This window comes from Thalassophryne amazonica, chromosome 7 (assembly GCF_902500255.1).
Source record: "Thalassophryne amazonica chromosome 7, fThaAma1.1, whole genome shotgun sequence".
NCBI lineage: Eukaryota > Metazoa > Chordata > Actinopteri > Batrachoidiformes > Batrachoididae > Thalassophryne > Thalassophryne amazonica.
The window spans coordinates 54,557,940-54,576,321 of record NC_047109.1 but is presented as its reverse complement, the minus strand read 5'-3'; the positions used below and the strand labels follow the sequence as shown (position 1 = coordinate 54,576,321).

Genomic DNA, 18,382 nt, shown 5'->3' with positions numbered 1-18,382 from the left:
CATCCACCAATACTTTTAAAAGTGTACTTTCATTTTTGCACATGGTGTAGTCTGCTGCTTTACTTTTTTTTTCATTTCAAGAATTTTAACTTTGTTGAATCTATTTAAAGTGATGGTGGGACACCGTGTCAGTGGAGTATCACTTATATTGCAAATGTGTTCCGCTAAATCCAGTGTGTTCACATGGCATGGGTCCTGTCACCACTAGGTCAAGGGTCCTGCATCTACCACTTACCACCTTGGCTAATAATTTACTGGTTGTCTTTTTAAAAGTCCATGTGGAACATTACAAACATCCAGCAAGTGTCGTGTGGATTATACATTTTTCCTGGTTTTATTTCCGGATATTGGCATTTTGCCTGAACTATGTTGAAGACAGTGTTTTCATATTTTCTCTCTTTATATAGTTTGTGGCAACAGGCCATCTTTCCGTGCACATATCCTGAATTGTTGCCTGCCAATACTGTGGATGTTCACAAGGTAAGAAACAGTGACTTTAAAGAAATCTAATATTTAATATCATGATTTTGGGTTTTGGTTGAACATATTTAAAAAATTTTATGATTTGCACTTGGTGATGATGGAACATAGAATTTGACATATTTTTGCTTTTTTTTTTTTGGTGCAGACTTTATGATTGATACATAATTACCTTGAAGTCCAGCTGTAGTGCAGGGTATTGCAATCACTCAGTTGTGTATGTACATATTAATTATCATCTGATCTTGGCATGCTAAACCTTTTTGGGAATCTCCATCTTTACATTACATCATTAAAATTTCAGCTCTTTAAGTTTGTTTTTCTGGGGTTTTGTAGGAAAAAATAAGACAAGCCAAAACTAACTTCCTATAATAAAAGATTGTGGTTTGCGGTATCCTCAGCTAATTGTTTTTGTGGTTTATCAGTTTAGTGTTATCTAGGGTTACCGTACATTCTCTTTTTCCAGAACATGTCCTCTTTTTGTGACCTAAAACAGCAAACATTTGTCAACTATTTAAACCACACCCCAAACATATCCCAATGGTGCCATCAATTATTTGAATTCCCCCAACCTTCCATCCACTACTGGTAATCTACATTTGCTGTCACTGCCTTCTACAAAGTGTCCTCTTTTGTGAAAACTATAATATGGTCACCCTAGCATTATCAAGTGAAGTAAAGTCTGGGAAGATGCATTGGCGCCATGATTCGCAGCATCCACGACACCACATCTCTAAAATAACCATCTATTTTCTGCAGCCAGGTGAAATGTGGGTGCCCCTTTGTCCTTCTCCAGTCACTGGTGTAAAAAACACTCAGGTACCTGCGCGATGGATCATGCGCCCAGAAACGTGTCAAATTGTCAAAGCTGACGCTCCTTCACAATGCAAGTGATACGTCTCATCGTAGTATCCCTAGGTAACTGCTCAGTTGATACAAAGTCATTCCAGCGGTACCCAAGGATCTTCCGAAAACACCTAGTACCAAAACATTAAGATTAAGATAAACTTTATTGATCTCACAGAGGAGAAATTCATATGTTACGTCAGCTCTTAAAAAACACACAAGATGGGTGCAAGGAGAGGAAAATGTTCATCAAACAGCGTGTGCAAGGATAAGCAATAATAATAATACTTGTAACAGTACAAGACATAAGAAATGAGGGAGAAAATGAATATGTATGTATATATATACACACACACACCCACATACATGCACACACATATATATATGCATTGCATATACACATATACATACACATACCTATGCACATACACATACGCATATATATAAACATGACTGGGATTGAAAAGGAGATAGGAGCATCTTCTTTACAATATGTGAAATGGAGTTTAGGTGTGGTGAAGTGACATTAGTGCTGGGATTTGTAAACAAGTTGTTATTGCACATGATTTGTGGACATATTATTGCATGTGGTTATTTCATAGTATTATTGTACAGCCTGACAGCAGCAGGGGGGAACGGCCTGCGGTATCGTTCCTTCTTGCACAGAGAGTGCCTCAGCCTGTCATTGAACGAGCTTTTCAGCTCCACTACAGTCCAGTGCAGAGGGTGAGAGGAGTTGTTCATGATGGATTTGAACTTGGTTAACACCCTCCTCTCAGCCACCTCCTCCAGAGAGTCCAGAGGACAGCCCAGGACACAGCTGGACTTCCTGACCAGCTTGTTCAGTCTCTTTCTCTCCCGCTCTGTGCTGCCCGGGGCCCAACAGACGACAGCATAGAGGAAAGGAGAGGCTACAACAGAGTCGTAGAAGGTCTTAAGCAGAGGCCTGCTCACTCCAAAGGATCTCAGGCTCCTCAGGAGGTGGAGGTGACTCTGACCTTTTTTGTACAGGGCGTTGGTGTTGTGAGTCCAGTCCAGTTTGCTGTTGAGGTGAACACCCAGGTATTTGAAACTGTCCGCAGTCTCTATGTCCTCCCCCTGGACGTTCACCGGTAGGTGAGGTGGTGGTTTCCTCCTGAAGTCGATCACCATCTCCTTCGTCTTACTGGTGTTGAGACACAAGTGGTTGCGCTCACACCAGTCCACGAAGTCTGTGATGACCGACCAGTACTCCAGCTCGTTCCCCTCAGACACGCGACCCACAATGGCGGAGTCATCAGAGAACTTCTGGAGGTGGCAGCTGTCCGTGTTGTAGGTGAAGTCCGAGGTGTAGAGGGTGAACAGGAAAGGCGAGAGGACGGTGCCCTGGGGGGGGCCCGGTGCTGCACCTTACCACCTCAGACTGACAGCCGCGCAGCCGCACGTACTGCGGGCGGTCAGTGAGGTTGTCGATGGTCCAGGCGGCGAGATGTCCATCCACACCTGCGTCCTCCAGTTTTCCCCGCAGCAGCGCCGGTCTGATGGTGTTGAAAGTGCTGGAGAAATCAAAGAACATGACTCTCACAGCGCTCCAGCTGGTCTCCAGGTGGGTGAGCACTCACTGCAGTAGGTAGATGACAGTGTCATCTACCCCGGTGTTGGGCCTGTAGGCGAACTGCAGGGGGTCCAGGGTGTCGCTCACCACGGTGCGGAGGTGAGACAGGACAAGCCGTTCCATGGTCTTCATGAGGTGAGAGGTTAGGGGAACTGGTCTGTAGTGAGCTGGTGCTGAATACAGTCCCAGGGGAGGAGGGACGAGGTCCAGGGTGCAATGGAGGTGACCGGGGGGTAGAAGGTGGGTGGTCAGAGGGACTGGAGGGCTGGCTGCTGGAGACATGTGGAGAGCCGGGAGCAGGCAGGGGTGCAGACGTGGAGGAGCCAAAACAGTTAAAGTAACTGTTTAGGTCCTCTGCGAACCGAGAATCTCCATCTGCAGTCCTGCTGGCACCCTGCCCAATTCCGGAGGCAGTCTTGAGGCATCTCCACATGTCTCTGACATTGTTCCGGGCCAGCTGCATACACCTCCATACACCTTCTTGGCTGCACGGATCTTCCACTGGAGCTCCTGTTGGACTGTATGCTGCTCCTCTCTGTCTCCCGAGTTGAAAGCCCTCTTCTTCTGGTTCATCCACTCATTAGTTGGTTCGCGTCCATTTCTCACAACCATACAAGATAGGCAGCATCGAGACCCTAAAGACTTGAATGAGTTCAATAACCAGAGATTCTCATACCATAAAGTCCAGAAGGCCAGGAGAAAGGACAGGAATCTGGAGTTGCAACAGAGGTCTATAATGTGGATTGAAAAACAGTGTAACCACAGCAAAAAAAGCAGGCAAGAAATGGGTGTCCAGAACAATAAGCAAGGTCAGTAATGTAGAATCAAAAAATGTAACATGGAACACTAGAAAACAGAGTGGAACCTAATACAATCTGGCAGCTAGGAGACATTATAACGGTGTTTACAGAAGATGGTAATTCTAAAGAATGTTGATTAATTAATTTAATTATATCTGGACGTTCAGGGACATGAACCCAAAATGTGACTCCCCTCCCATAAAGGGAGTGTATTCATTCAGTGGTAGCTACTTCATGTGACCTTAACCTAGTACTAATGACATCCAGTCATCACCTTAGGTCACTTGGTAACATTGTCACCTAGTGGCAGATTAGTTATCAGTAGTTATCAAGTACACAGTAAATTTTGCAGAGTAAAATGTACTCTGCTGGGATAACATTTGGTCCCAGTCCAAATAAAGTCAAATATACTTTATCACAGTGCTAAATCAACTCTATCACAGTGTGAAATCAACTCTTATTGGAGTAGAAGCACTTGCTTTGACAAGACAGTAGAGCTGATTTCATTCTATAATAGAGTGTATTTGACTCTATTTAGACTGGAACCAAATGTTATCCTGCCAGAGTATATTTTACTCAGCAATATTTACTGTGTAGCAGATTACGGGTTATTGAAGTTTAGAGCTTCTACAAAGATTAAGGGTTATCAAAGTTTGAAGCATTGAACTTAAGGTGAGCTCTGCCCATCACTGGTGACTATCACTTCCATACACACACACACACACATATATATATATATATATATATACACACAAGGTCTGTCAATAAAGTATCGGACCATTGGCTGGGAAAAAAAAACTGGCTTACCTGGAGGGTTGGAAACCTAATCACCCTCGAAGTACTCTCCTTGGGACTCCACACACTTCTCCCAGCGGTGTCGCCACTGTTGGAAGCATTCCAAAAACGCCTTTTTTGGGATGGCGCACAGCTCTGCCGTCGTTGCAGCCATGATGTCCTCTCTTGTCTCAAATTGGGTTCCTTTTAATGGTATTTTAAGTTTTGGGAACAGCCAGAAGTCGCAAGGGGCCATGTCAGGGGAGTAAGGTGCCTGTTGAACGACCGGAGTCTGGTTTTTGGTCAAATAAGTCTGAATTAAATGAGAGGAATGAGCTGGAGCATTGTCGTGGTGGAGGCGCCAATTTCCTCTGGCCCACAACTCCGGTCTCTTGTGCCGCACACCATCACGTAGACGACGGAGGACATCCCTGTAATACTCCTTTGTTATTGTTTGACCCTGTGGTGCGTACTCGTGGTATACCACACCACGGGAGTAAAAAAAAAAAAAAACAGTCAGCATTACCTTGATCTTGCTGCGCACTTGGCGCGCCTTCTTCGATCTTGGCGACGTGGAATGCTTCCACTGTGATGACTGGAATTTCGTTTCCGGATCGTACCCGTACACCCAGGACTCATCTCCGGTGATTATAGTGTCCATAAAGCTGGGATCAGTGTGAATGGAGTCCAGCATGTCCTGTGAGACTTCAACACGATGTTGCTTTTGCTCCGCCGTCAGCAACTTTGGCACGAACTTCGCCGCCACTCGTTTCATGGCCAAATCTTCCGTCACGATGGAATGTGCCGAAGTCCTGTTAATGTCCACTTCCTCCGCAATTTCTCGGACAGTCACACGACGATCCCGCATAACCACAGCGTGCACTTTGGAAACGATCTCGTCATTTCGGCTCGTTGATGGCCGACCGGAGCGCGGCTCGCTCTCCACCGTTACGCGCCCGTCTTTAAACCGGTTGTACCACTCCTTAATCCGTGTGCTGCTCATGGCTTCATCTCCGAAAGGCGTTTGGATTTTTCGAATCGTTTCTGCCTGGCTGTCGGCAAGTTTCTGGCAGAATTTAATGCAGTAGCGCTGCTCCAAGCATTCAGCCATTTTCTCTCAGGAAAAAATCAGACGAGGGGAGTGGAGCGCTCCTCCCACAAGCCGTGCTCACAGACGAATGACGTCACCGACAGGCATGGAAAAACTCACGCATGCGCACAAGGGTTCAACCTTGTCTGATGCAATCGCACGTTATTCAAATCCATATAATTAAAAAAAAAAATGGACCGTTACTTTATTGACAGACCTCGTATATATAATGACTGCCATACTCTTACAGTACAGTATTATGTGTGTGCACAGGGTTTGCATTACCTTCTATACAGTGATTTTTCTCTTGATTTTATTTTATAATTTTGTATTGTGAATGTCTCAGTAAAGCACAATGGCTTAGTGGTTAGCACTGTTGCTTCATAGCAAGAAGGTCCTGTCTGGTCCTTTCTGTATGGAGTTTGCATGTTTCCCCTTGTTTGTGTGGGTTTCCTCCAGGTTGAGCCGCCTTCCTCCCCCTTGCAAAGAATGCAAATATAAAATGATTGTAGCTGTGAGTAAAAGCACGAATGAGTTTGTCTGTCTGCTTGTGTCGCCCCTGCGACAGACTGGCAGCCTGTACCCTGCCTCTCACAGAATGGACCCCCCCTCCCTCCCTCCCCATGGATGGATGGATGGATGGATGGATGGAATGTCTCAGTAATATTCTTACACTTGACAATCTAAACAGTTATTTACAGGGATAACTTTCAGACTGCATCACACTTTTCCCTCTTCATTTACGTTAGTGGTCACTGTTGCAAAAATATCTTGTTGGTTTGTCTTTGCTGCCACCACACACACACACACACACACACACACGTGACACGTCCTGTCGTGCGTTTCAGTATCTGGGGACGTGGTACTTTAAAGCAGCGGTCAGCCGCAGAGAGGCCGACATCCAGAAGTTCAGAGCACTGGACAGCATCAGGTTCACCATGGAGAAGATTAACAATGACACACTGCTGCTCACCGGACATATGCGCATGTAAGAAATCTCATGTACACAAAGTCTTAGGGGGAATACAGTATCTAAAAAGACAGAAATAAAAGAAACTGTTTATTAAGATCTGAACACATATTATTCCTGAAGTGTGCAGTTTTGCTTCCTGTTTTAATTTATCAAAGCCATTTAATCCGTTTATGCCCAGATTTTTTTTATAAGTGGAAAAAGTTGCATCAGTACCTTTGAGATTTTTTAATTGTGAGTAGAAAATGACATACATACATACATACATATACACACACACACACACATATATATATATATATATATATATATATATATATATATATATATACACACACACACACACACACACACATATATATATATATATATATATATATATATATATATATATATATATATATATATATATTGTTGTGTGTTGGGGGGTTTGGCTGGATGTTTTTGTATTGTTTTCTTTTCTTTGCTCTCCAGGTGGTATGCAAACTGGTTTTTGTCTGTGGAGACGGTGCTGGCAGAAGAGTCCTTCACCCTCATCAGCATTATTAGCTGCACCTGTGGAGGATGTTCACGTGCAGGCCTACTGACTCGCAGCACCTGTGGATGATGCTCACGTGTAAACTTAAAGACTTTCAGCTGAAGCAGATAATGAGATGGCATTTAAGCCATGAGTGGTTCAAGCAGAATTGCCGGGAACTTGACCTTGTGACATTCGTTTGTGAGACGCTGAGGACCGCGCCAGAGTTTGACACATCGTGCCTGTGAAGGAGGACGGGTGAGGGACACATGCTGTCAGCACACATTAGAGGTGATTATTGTCTGAATGATCGTTAATAGTAATTTGGCATTTTGTTACGCTTCCTGCTGCTCCAGCTGCGGCACCATCGATACCGGTGCAGATAATTCCGTCACCCAGAGATTCGGCTTCCGAACCAATCATTTGTCATCTGGAGCCTTATGCGGGAAACGTTGAAGCCTGTGCTCCGTTTTTGATGCAATGTTCTCTGGTTTTTGCTCAGCGACCGGCTTCCTTCTCTTCTGATGGTAGCCATGTCTCATATGTGACAAATTTGCTCCGAGGTGACGCTTTAGCTTGGGTCACTGTGTTGTGGAGTAATAACTCTCCATTGTTAGGATCCTTTAAGGATTTCTCCCGGGAGTTCCGCTTGGTTTTTGACCATCCGGTAAAAACAAATACCGTTGCCCAACGGTTGCTGAATCTCAGGCAGGGGAGGCGGAGTGCGGCGGATTATTCTGTGGATTTCCGAATTTTTTCTGCTCAGTCCGGTTGGAATGCCGCAGCTTTAAGAGGAGTGTTTGTAGATGGTTTGAACGATCCATTAAAAGACGAGCTAGCAGTCCGTGACGAACCAAAAGATTTAGATGAACTAATATCTTTGGTTATTCGTCTAGATGATCGGATAAAGGAGCGTGGACGCGAGAGAGGGCGGACATCAGAGCGGACAATGTTTGTATTGTGTTGTTGGGGCTATGTTTGGTTATTGCATTTGGGAGTTTTTCTTTTCTTCCCGGGGTTGGATGGGACGGTCCCCTGGGGAGGGTTTGGGTGGGTTTTGTGTTTTTCTTCTATGTTGGGTTGTATATGGGACTTTTTTGGGGTTTTTGTTGATGCCAGCCGGCCTTTCAGCCGCGGTGCCCTGTCCTGCCGTTTGCTTTCTGTCATGGACCCCGGAGGGAGGTGTTGTTCTCGGGCCTGGTCTGTTCGGTCGCCAGGGGGCTTCCCGTTGATGGGGGGGTACTGTTGTGTGTTGGGGGTTTTGGCTGGATGTTTTTGTGTTGTTTTCTTTTCTTTGCTCTCCAGGTGGTATGCAAACTGGTTTTTGTCTGTGGAGAAGGTGCTGGCAGAAGAGTCCTTCACCCTCATCAGCATTATTAGCTGCACCTGTGGAGGATGTTCACGTGCAGGCCTACTGACTCGCAGCACCTGTGGATGATGCTCACGTGTAAACTTAAAGACTTTCAGCTGAAGCAGATAATGAGATGGCGTTCTGCATTTAAGCCATGAGTGGTTCAAGCAGAATTGCCGGGAACTCGACCTTGTGACGTTCGTTTATGAGACGCTGAGGACTGCGCCAGGGTTTGACACATCGTGCCTGTGAAGGAGGACGGGTGAGGGACACATGCTGTCAGCGCACACATCAGAGGTGATTATTGTCTGAATGATCATTAATAGTAATTTGGCATTTTGTTACGCAGTATATTTGAACATTGATGAGAATTGTGCAGTTTGCTTCTCACTGCCGTGGCGTACGGACTGATGATCCTCCACCTGTTGTGAGAAGCTGCTCATTTACATAAAGCTTAAATTCAGACCTGAATGTGTTGCTGATAGTGTGTGCCTCTGAAAGATATTTGCTGTAGCTCTGTTGACTTACCTCACCTTTTCCATCCTTCACAGAGTCAGTTTGTTGTGTCCACCTGGGGGGTGTTTGGCAGTGAATCTGAATCCAGAAGCGCCGAGGCTTCGATCCTTTTGGGCGCTGGAGAGCGCGCCGTCCTTCACTCCGCCAGACAAACCAAATATTTATGTTGTACACTAATTATTGCACTGGAGGGGAAATAAAATCGTTTTGTTTGTGGAACCGCTTTCTGGTTATTTAGCGCTGGGTTTGGTCAGACGTTGGTCCGCTCCTCAACCTGCGTCTGCACATAACATATATATATAATTTGAGAACCTTATGCAAAATATTTATGCAAACAGCTGCTTTATAACAAATAATTTTCAAAATGTGTGACACTGCTTTTTACTCAACATGTGCTTATTTTAAAAATATGTTTTAGAGGCGATAACTGCACAAAACAGACATGGATCTATCATATACGCCCTGACAGGGATGATTTGGAACTGGAAGGTAAGTATTAAACATATAACAGATATATTGATTGTGCACACAGACTAGCAGGCTTTCAATATATAAAATGAACAGGACTTTCAAAAGATTTTACTGTGTTTGTACCAGTTTTTATGACACACCATGACAATGATTCACATTTTTGTGCCAGACTTTTTCCTGCTGGTGAGAAGAAAAAGACAGTGAAAGAGTTTTTGTGTTTTTATTTTGTGCTCTACAAACAACACGGTTTGAAGTGTGTTTGGTGGATTTGCAGCCTCAAATAACAAAATTAAGTTCTAGTCATGGTAAACAAGCCCTGCAGAGCCCTCTTAAGGAGTGCATTCATGCTCATGTAGTTCATACATGTGTAATATCAAGGAACAAACAAAATATACTGTATGTTAATTGCATATTGGTGCAGAGTAAACAATAAAAAAATGTTTTCAAATGAAACCTTTTCAAAATAGACTGTTTATATGCTGATGTCTCATAGTAAAATTTGGTCAGTTATATGCATCTATTCATCTTTGCAATTTAACATTAAACATGACAAGTTCTTTTTCAAAAATTAATGCATTTAATGCACATTCTTTGTTTTTGTGTGTGTGTGTGTGTGTGTGTGTGTGTGTGTGTGTGTGTGTGTGTGTGTGTGTGTGTGTGTGTGTGTGTGTGTGTGTGTGTGTGTGTGTGTGTGTGTGTGTGTGACAACAGCAGGTAGTTGGCTTGTTATTTCCCACATGCAAGGTTTTCAGTTCAAAGCCACCTGCGCCACAACTGGAGTTATGTCAGGAAGAGCATCTGGTGTAAAACCTGTGCCAAATCAACATGCAGATCAAGCTCAGTCCAGCTGTGGTGACCCAGAGTGAAACAAGGGAGAAACCAATGGGACTTACTTGCCCCCCCAAAGCCGGATGGTGGATATGATTTCAGCCATACAAATAGAAAAAGTCAGATTTCTAAGAAACAGTTCTTTAAAAAAAAAAAAGACTAACACGTGGGACTCATTCCTTATCCATGTAGAAGAGACAGAGAAGAGTTGTGATACTTGCTCAACAGATCACTCATGATATTTTGAGAAATGTTGCGCAGTTATCATACACTGCGCAATCTCAGTGACAGCTCCTATCTATATTATAATAGCCAAGTGGCCTCTGTGTGCGTGCGTGTGTATCGTGTGTATGGCTGGGAGCACAGCGAAACCAGTGAGAGCTGACATTTTGTATGCCATTTCATATGCTTTTGTATTTTGGGTCAAGGATGAACACTGCAAAAATAGAAAGTTGACAGAACAAATATTTTTGTGTCATATTGGTACCATGAGTGAAAAGTGTATTGCTTTTAATGTCTCTCGCCACCATCTCTGTTTGTCAAATTAAAAGTACCGGCTTACAACAGATTGCAGAAAAGACAAAAAGCTGTGCGTGCAGATTTGATCACGCACAAACTGTGGAGAGCTGACATTTGCCGTTTGGCATGATTATGTATTTTGGGTCAGCGATGAACAGCGCCAAAACAGAACGTTGATAGGATTAATATTTTTAGAGAAGCTACATATATTAGCTAACAACACTGAACAATGGACATTGGCATTTACATTCTGGACTCACACCAATCCAGCAGGGGGTGGTAAATCATCTATATATTAAAAGCGTGAGTGTGTGTGTGCTTTTATTTAGTAAGTTCACTGTAAATACAAAATATAATTGTGAATACATTAAAATGCATGGATGACACAAGAAAGTGAAAACACTTATTTTCACTGTTATGTGGTCCATTTAAAAATCAAATGACAAAATAGAAGTAAAAAATAAATAATAATAATAATAATAATAATAATAATAATAATGTGTATATGATTACAACCTAAACAATTTATAAATACATTAATACAGCAAATTAACATTTAAAAAATTATGTAATTAACAGGAAATAAAAATGTTAAGTTCTTCATCAAAAAACTGTTGAGGTCTAAGGTTCTAAAAACATTCTGGACTCCCCCCCCACCATTCCAACTCATTATAGAAACTTAGCACAATTTATTACCACCCTTGAAAAATGTCAGCTACCAATTTTACAAACACTACCCAGTCTAGAGCCCATGGATCCCCACGGGCAACGTGTTAGTTTTATTTTTATCTCTTTTATTTATGATTATATATACACATGTTCTCTTCAGTGTTCTTTTAGTGTTAAAAGAGGAAAAATAAAAAGATAACATATTGAAAGAAAAAGCCTCTTTGACCTCATTAAAGGTACATCCATAACATGTGACACCATGAGTGAATGGTCGTTAAGAATGGTTGTGGACTTGTCATTGCTATCTAGTGTTTCCACTCGCTGCATTTATTTTTGTCATTTCTACGCTGTGACCACACACAAGCATCTCAATCTCCATTTCACAAATGCTGATTTTCTTCGCTTTCTTAGCCATTATTTGGGTGAGGAACACAAGCTTCAAATAGATCTTTTGTTGCCATATAGTATGTCTGTTTATGAACAGTTTATGGTACATTTCTGAGAGATGGATTTTGAATCAAGGCTTAATTGTTCTTTGTATAACGTTGACACTGTGATAAATCTGAATTCATATTTCAGCCTGCAGGAACTTTCACTTGTTGACTGTGTTCCACTAGAATACAGGTATAATTAAGTTTTTGTTTTAAGAACATAATGAAAATGCTCCATGTCACTAGTGAAGGAAAATAATTCCACACCCAAATCAACACAATCAGCAAAATTTAATGAGACCTTTCTCTTCATCAAATTTTATGGCTACTGAATACAAATATTTTTGAGTGATTCTGATAACAAATGCCTGTTGTTACATTACCTACTCAGTAGAGGGAATTCCCCTAAAACTAAATCATCTATACGTAATTTCTTTCGGAACATTTTCTATAATGACCTCTTTCTAATGCCTCATCAATTAACCATTCATATCAAATAAAAATGAACACAGTCTTCATTTGTCAAGCATGGTAACAGCTGATGAGGCTGTTTCATTGAGAGAAAGCAGCCACAATAGTAACGTCACTCCTATTTAATAATACGTCTAGTCAGTAGTTCATTATACCTGCCTAAACCTGTATTATTACTGTTGATGTCTTCTGATTTCTGTGGGGGTTTTGTGGTTTGGATTCAGGAAAGCCAAAGCAGCAAAGCCTGCTTCGGACAGGAAGGTTGGCCAACTGCTCTGAATGCATCGTTGTTCAAGAAATAGAACCGCCGCTACATCAAACAGAGGCCGAAGACTCTCTCAGCAGATACATTCTCTATGGTAAGAACCCCCCCCCCCCACCCCAATAAATAAATAAACACACATTTACATACATCTTGGCAAAAAACAAACAAACTCAATTTTCCTCAACTGCGCACATTTCATTTTATCAAACAAGTGTTAAGTCAGTTATAATGTTTATTTTGTTACTATATAAAATTACTTCACAGCTAAAGCAACATGGTACATTATTTATATAGACATTAAGAGGGACAGTGACAATAATAATAATGACCACAACAATAAAAATACAATGAAAAGAAGGAAGGGAAATAATGGGGGCATCAGATCTCTTCACTGTAATATTTTAACCATAACTCCTTTTTTGTTGATTACTTTTCAATCTAGCTCGGCAGAAAGACGTGAAAACAGAAGTGAAAACATTTCTGGAAAACAATGCTTGTCATCATATGACGAAATCTGTTACATTACCTCAACAAAAAGGTATGCCTTTTAAATATTTATGAAGAGCCCCTGCTGAACCGAAGAGCTGAACCTCAAAATATCTGATGTGTGTATTTGCAGAGTTCTGCAAGTAGACAACAACACCGAGGTAAGCGTGATGCTTGTACAGTGCCACCTTTAAAGAACACACCCCCTTACAGTTTTATATGTTTTTTCAAAATTGTTTTTTTCCACATAATATCCAAATGATGCTGATAATAACAATAGTAAACCAAAACAAAATCTGGTTTGTTATACACTGTGAATAAATTAAAAACTGTAAAATAAATACATATCTTGCTGTTTTTCTGGAAATTGAAAATTCCTAAAATGTGGCAAAGATTTGTTTTGACTTTCAGGTTAGAGAGTATAATTCTTAATTTTTTTTTGGATTAAGCATCATGAAATTTTGTGATTTTAAGAAACAATAAAAACATCTAAAAGTTCAAGGGGGTCAGTATCTTTTGTAAGCGCCCTCCTTCCATTGTTTTGACTATTTTTATTCTCCAAGTGATGTGCATAAATTAAATTACAGCAGCAGTGTTTTGATTTTCTTACAGTGTGTTGCTGACTCTTTGGACATCAGAGAAGCAGTACATAAACTTTTTGTATTTTTATGGAATCACTTGCACATCCACACTCTCATAGCAGACCAATATCACTGGCCAGTATTTGTTAACATCAAAAAGCATTATAAAGCCTGATGACTGGTGGTATTGAAAGATTTACAATTCTATTGTTCTGTGAAGATAAAGATTTTTCTAGGAGTCGTTTATTATTGTTGCACAATTTCAAAGCCTGGACAAAACATTTGGAAAAACAAGTGGAATCTGTAAAGATTATGTTCATTCTTTGGTGCATGATTTTATTAATTAAAACTTAAAATAATTGAAGTGTTGATTTGCTTACTGTCTGTTGTTATTATACAGTTACATTAAATCACAATCATAGCACAATCACTTTGTGCTATCAAAGCACAAAGACAAACACAATCATCTACTGTAGGAACTCGTGGTTGTAAGGTTAGTTAGGATTCTGCAATCGCTCATCAAGAGGAACAAAGAAGGAAGCATTACAGGGGAGACAGAGAATATACCAACAGGTAGACAAAACAGAAGTTAAATTCCCATCTGTGACTGTCTCAGGCTGGTCCCCTCTGTTGGTATTTGTAACTCCACTTTTGTATTCTTCTCTATTATCATTTTCATCTTCCTGTTTTCGATTTGCTGTGGAACCAAGCATTTAAAATGCTTGTTCACAACCCCAATTCCAATGAAGCTGGGACGTTGTGTAAAATGTAAACAACAACAAAAAGAATACAATGATTTGCAAATCCTCTTCAACTTATATTCAATTGAATACATCACAAAGAAAAGATATTTAATGTTCAAACTGATAAACTTTATTGTTTTTGTGCAAATATTTGCACATTTTGAAATGGATTCCTGCAACACGTTTTAAAAAAGCTGGGACAGTGGTATGTTTACCACTGTGTTACATCCCCTTCTCCTTCTAACAACATTCAATAAGCAGACAGAGCTACTCATTGCTGGCTGGTTCAGCCAATGACAGTGTCTGCTCTGGTCTTTTTTCATTGCTATGGTATGTACAACCCCTGGCAAAAATTATGGAATCACCGGCCTCGGAGGATGTTCATTCACTTGTTTAATTTTGTAGAAAAAAGCAGATCACAGACATGACACAAAACTAAAGTCATTTCAAATGGCAACTTTCTGGCTTTAAGAAACACTATAAGAAATCAAGAAAAAAGGATTGTGGCAGTCAGTAACGGTTACTTTTTTAGACCAAGCAGAGGAAAAAAATATGGAATCACTCAATTCTGAGGAAAAAATTATGGAATCACCCTGTAAATTTTCATCCCCAAAACTAACACCTGCATCATATCAGATCTGCTCGTTAGTCTGCATCTAAAAAGGAGTGAACACACCTTGGAGAGCTGTTGCACCAAGTGGACTGACATGAATCATGGCTCCAACACGAGAGATGTCAATTGAAACAAAGGAGAGGATTATCAAACTCTTAAAAGAGAGTAAATCATCACGCAATGTTGCAAAAGATGTTGGTTGTTCACAGTCAGCTGTGTCTAAACTCTGGACCAAATACAAACAACATGGGAAGGTTGTTAAAGGCAAACATACTGGTAGACCAGGGAAGACATCAAAGCGTCAAGACAGAAAACTTAAAGCAATATGTCTCAAAAATCGAAAAATGTACAACAAAACAAATGAGGAACGAATGGGAGGAAACTGGAGTCAACGTCTGTGACCGAACTGTAAGAACCCGCCTAAAGGAAATGGGATTTACATACAGAAAAGCTAAACGAAAGGCATCATTAACACCTAAACAGAAAAAACAAGGTTACAATGGGCTAAGGAAAAGCAATTGTGGACTGTGGATGACTGGATAAAAGTCATATTCAGTGATGAATCTCGAATCTGCATTGGGCAAGGTGATGATGCTGGAACTTTTGTTTGGTGCCGTTCCAATGAGATTTATAAAGATGACTGCCTGAAGAGAACATGTAAATTTCCACAGTCATTGATGATATGGGGCTGCATGTCAGGTAAAGGCACTGGGGAGATGGCTGTCATTACATCATCAATAAATGCACAAGTTTATGTTGATATTTTGGACAATTGAAAGGATGTTTGGGGATGATGAAATCATTTTTCAAGATGATAATGCATCTTGCCATAGAGCAAAAACTGCAAAAACATTCCTTGCAAAAAGACACATAGGGTCAATGTCATGGCATAGGGTCAATGTCAATGAGCAGATCTGATTTGATGCAGGTGTTAATTTGGGGGATGAAAATTTATAGGGTGATTCCATAATTTTTTCCTCAGAATTGAGTGAGTCCATATTTTTTTCCTCTACTTGGTCTAAAAAAGTAACCATTACTGACTGTCACAATCTTTTTTTCTTGATTTCTTATAGTGTTTCTTAAAGCCAGAAAGTTGCCATTTGAAATGACTTTAGTTTTGTGTCATGTCTGTGATCTGCTTTTTTCTACAAAATTAAACAACTGAATGAACATCCTCTGAGGCCGGTGAGTCCATAATTTTTGCCAGGGGTTGTAGTAATTTGATAGCAGGTGGGAAACCTCAGGTAGGCAGCCACACATGAAAATTAGGGAAGTGTTTAAGGAAATAAAAAAAAAAAAAAAAAAAAAAAAAAACAAGTTTAAGGAAGTCACTGAGCAATTCCATTTGATTTTCTTTAGCATTACGATGTGGGGCTTTTTTTTTTTCCCAGCAACCAGCCTTTTGACATCACAAAGCCTCAAAGATATCTGCTAGAGAGTGAATCTCTGGAATACTAGTTTGATAGCACTTAAGAATAGGGACTCAATATCCTCTTGATAAACATGTCAGGCCTTGTTTAGTCTGTTTTTGTGGCACATTGGCCTCTGCGTGACAGCAGCTGATGAAGGGGAAACTTTGGCAGAGGTATTAAGTGAAAATACAGGAATTAAGAAGTGAAAACAGGACAGAACAAGTCTATGTATTTGTAATAGCTCGTCTAAACTAAGTCTAAAGAAGACATAATTTTATTGAGGGACGTAATTATTCAGTGAGGTACAAAGTTTAAGCCTTGACCACAAGGACGGGTGACCTTTGTAACATAATCCAAATGTATATCACTAATATGTAGTTAGTGATTTCGATTTTAGCCTAAGTAAGTTTAGTGGTAGTTAGTTGAAGAATTAGATCTGGGCAAAAACAGAAGCTCGTTAAATTATTAATGCTTTGGTAGAGGATATTAGCAACTGCAATCCTACAGTGACCCTGGACTTAAACGGGCCAAAAGAATTGTTCCTCTTAGAAGCTCAGAGGATATTTATTTATTAAAGGCAACATATTAAATCTAATCTACAACCATATGCAGCATTTAAGAATTTAACTAGCATTTAAGGCCTGGAACACATTAAAAAAGTTGGGACACTAAAGCATTTACCAGAGGTGGGATGAAGTCAACATCAAGTCACTCTCAAGTCATGAATCAGCAATATAATGACCATCAATTGTTTGCAAGCTGACTTTAGACTTGACTTGGGACTTACTGATTCATGACTTGAGAGTAACTTGACAGTGACTTTGTCCCACCTCTGGCATTTACCACTTTGTAATGTTGCCATTCCTTCTTACAACACTTATAAAGACATTTTGGCATTGAGAATAAAAAGCGATGAAGTGTTTCAGGTGTCATTTTGACCCATTCTTTCTGCAATTAAGTCTTAAGGTGTGCAACAGTACAGGGTCATCATTATTGTATTTTTCATTTCAAAATTTTCCCTGCAAGAGATATTGTCTTGAAGATAGCTTATGCTGCTCTAAAACCTCAGTGTACTTTTCAGCATTAAAGCTGCCATCACAAAAGTGTAAATTACCTTTCCCAAGGGCACTGACACAACCCCATACCATGACAGACCCTGGTTTTTGGACTTCTTGCTGATAAGACTGGAATCCAGACTTATCAGTCATCTTCTATATTAACCATCTAGATACTGGATGGTTAATACCAAACATCGAGTGAGGCCAGTCCAACTGGGCTATCCATGTCACCGCCATGAGGATCCCAAGAACCATGGGTGCCACCATTTTGATGTGCCATGCCATCCGTTTCATCTGCCGTAAGGAGCCGGTCGCGGTGACGTCACTTCTGGTTTGCTTCTGCATCTGCTCAGTCGCCTGCATTGCTAAGCATGTTGCTATAACCTCACCGACAGAGTGCCCGGATGTGCGACTGACCGAAAACACATCTTGGATTTCAAAGTAAGTAGTGCGTAGTGCCCAAACAATTTAAATTTAGGCAAAAAAAACAAACAAACAACCAACCAACCAACAACAACAAAAAACAATGAAGCTGGCTTTTAATACCTAGTGGTGCTGTGACATGTTTTGTTCTTATGTGCTGTTTTAACTTTATTGTATGTGTGTTTTTTGTGAATCTTTGCTGCTGTAAAGCCCTTTATAAATAAATGTTGATTGATTGATTGAATGAAATTGGTCACTGAGCTCACTACTCAGATTTCTGTCATCTGTGACAACATCAAAACTGATCGAGAATCTTCTTTAAATCACAGGCAGAATATTCACGTAAGTGTGAAAATAACATACAGAATTAAGAATATTTTATTCTAGGCCATGTTTCCTGCCAATTTATTTCCCTGAATCAAATTTATTTTACATTTGTTGTGATCAAGTTGTGATCACCGGTGTCCCCACCCA

General features: G+C 40.7%; 1 protein-coding gene across 1 annotated transcript; it reads left to right on the top strand.

Annotated features, from left to right (window-relative positions):
- Positions 1-310: 310 nt before the first annotated feature.
- apom (apolipoprotein M) lies at positions 311-13,946 on the top strand. The gene is made up of 7 exons (XM_034173537.1): positions 311-480; positions 6,433-6,572; positions 9,357-9,427; positions 12,552-12,686; positions 13,035-13,130; positions 13,212-13,239; positions 13,691-13,946. Exons 1-6 carry the CDS (start codon positions 367-369, stop codon positions 13,223-13,225), a joined length of 570 nt encoding a protein of 189 aa, XP_034029428.1. The 5' UTR covers positions 311-366; the 3' UTR covers positions 13,226-13,239; positions 13,691-13,946.
- Positions 13,947-18,382: the final 4,436 nt, after the last annotated feature.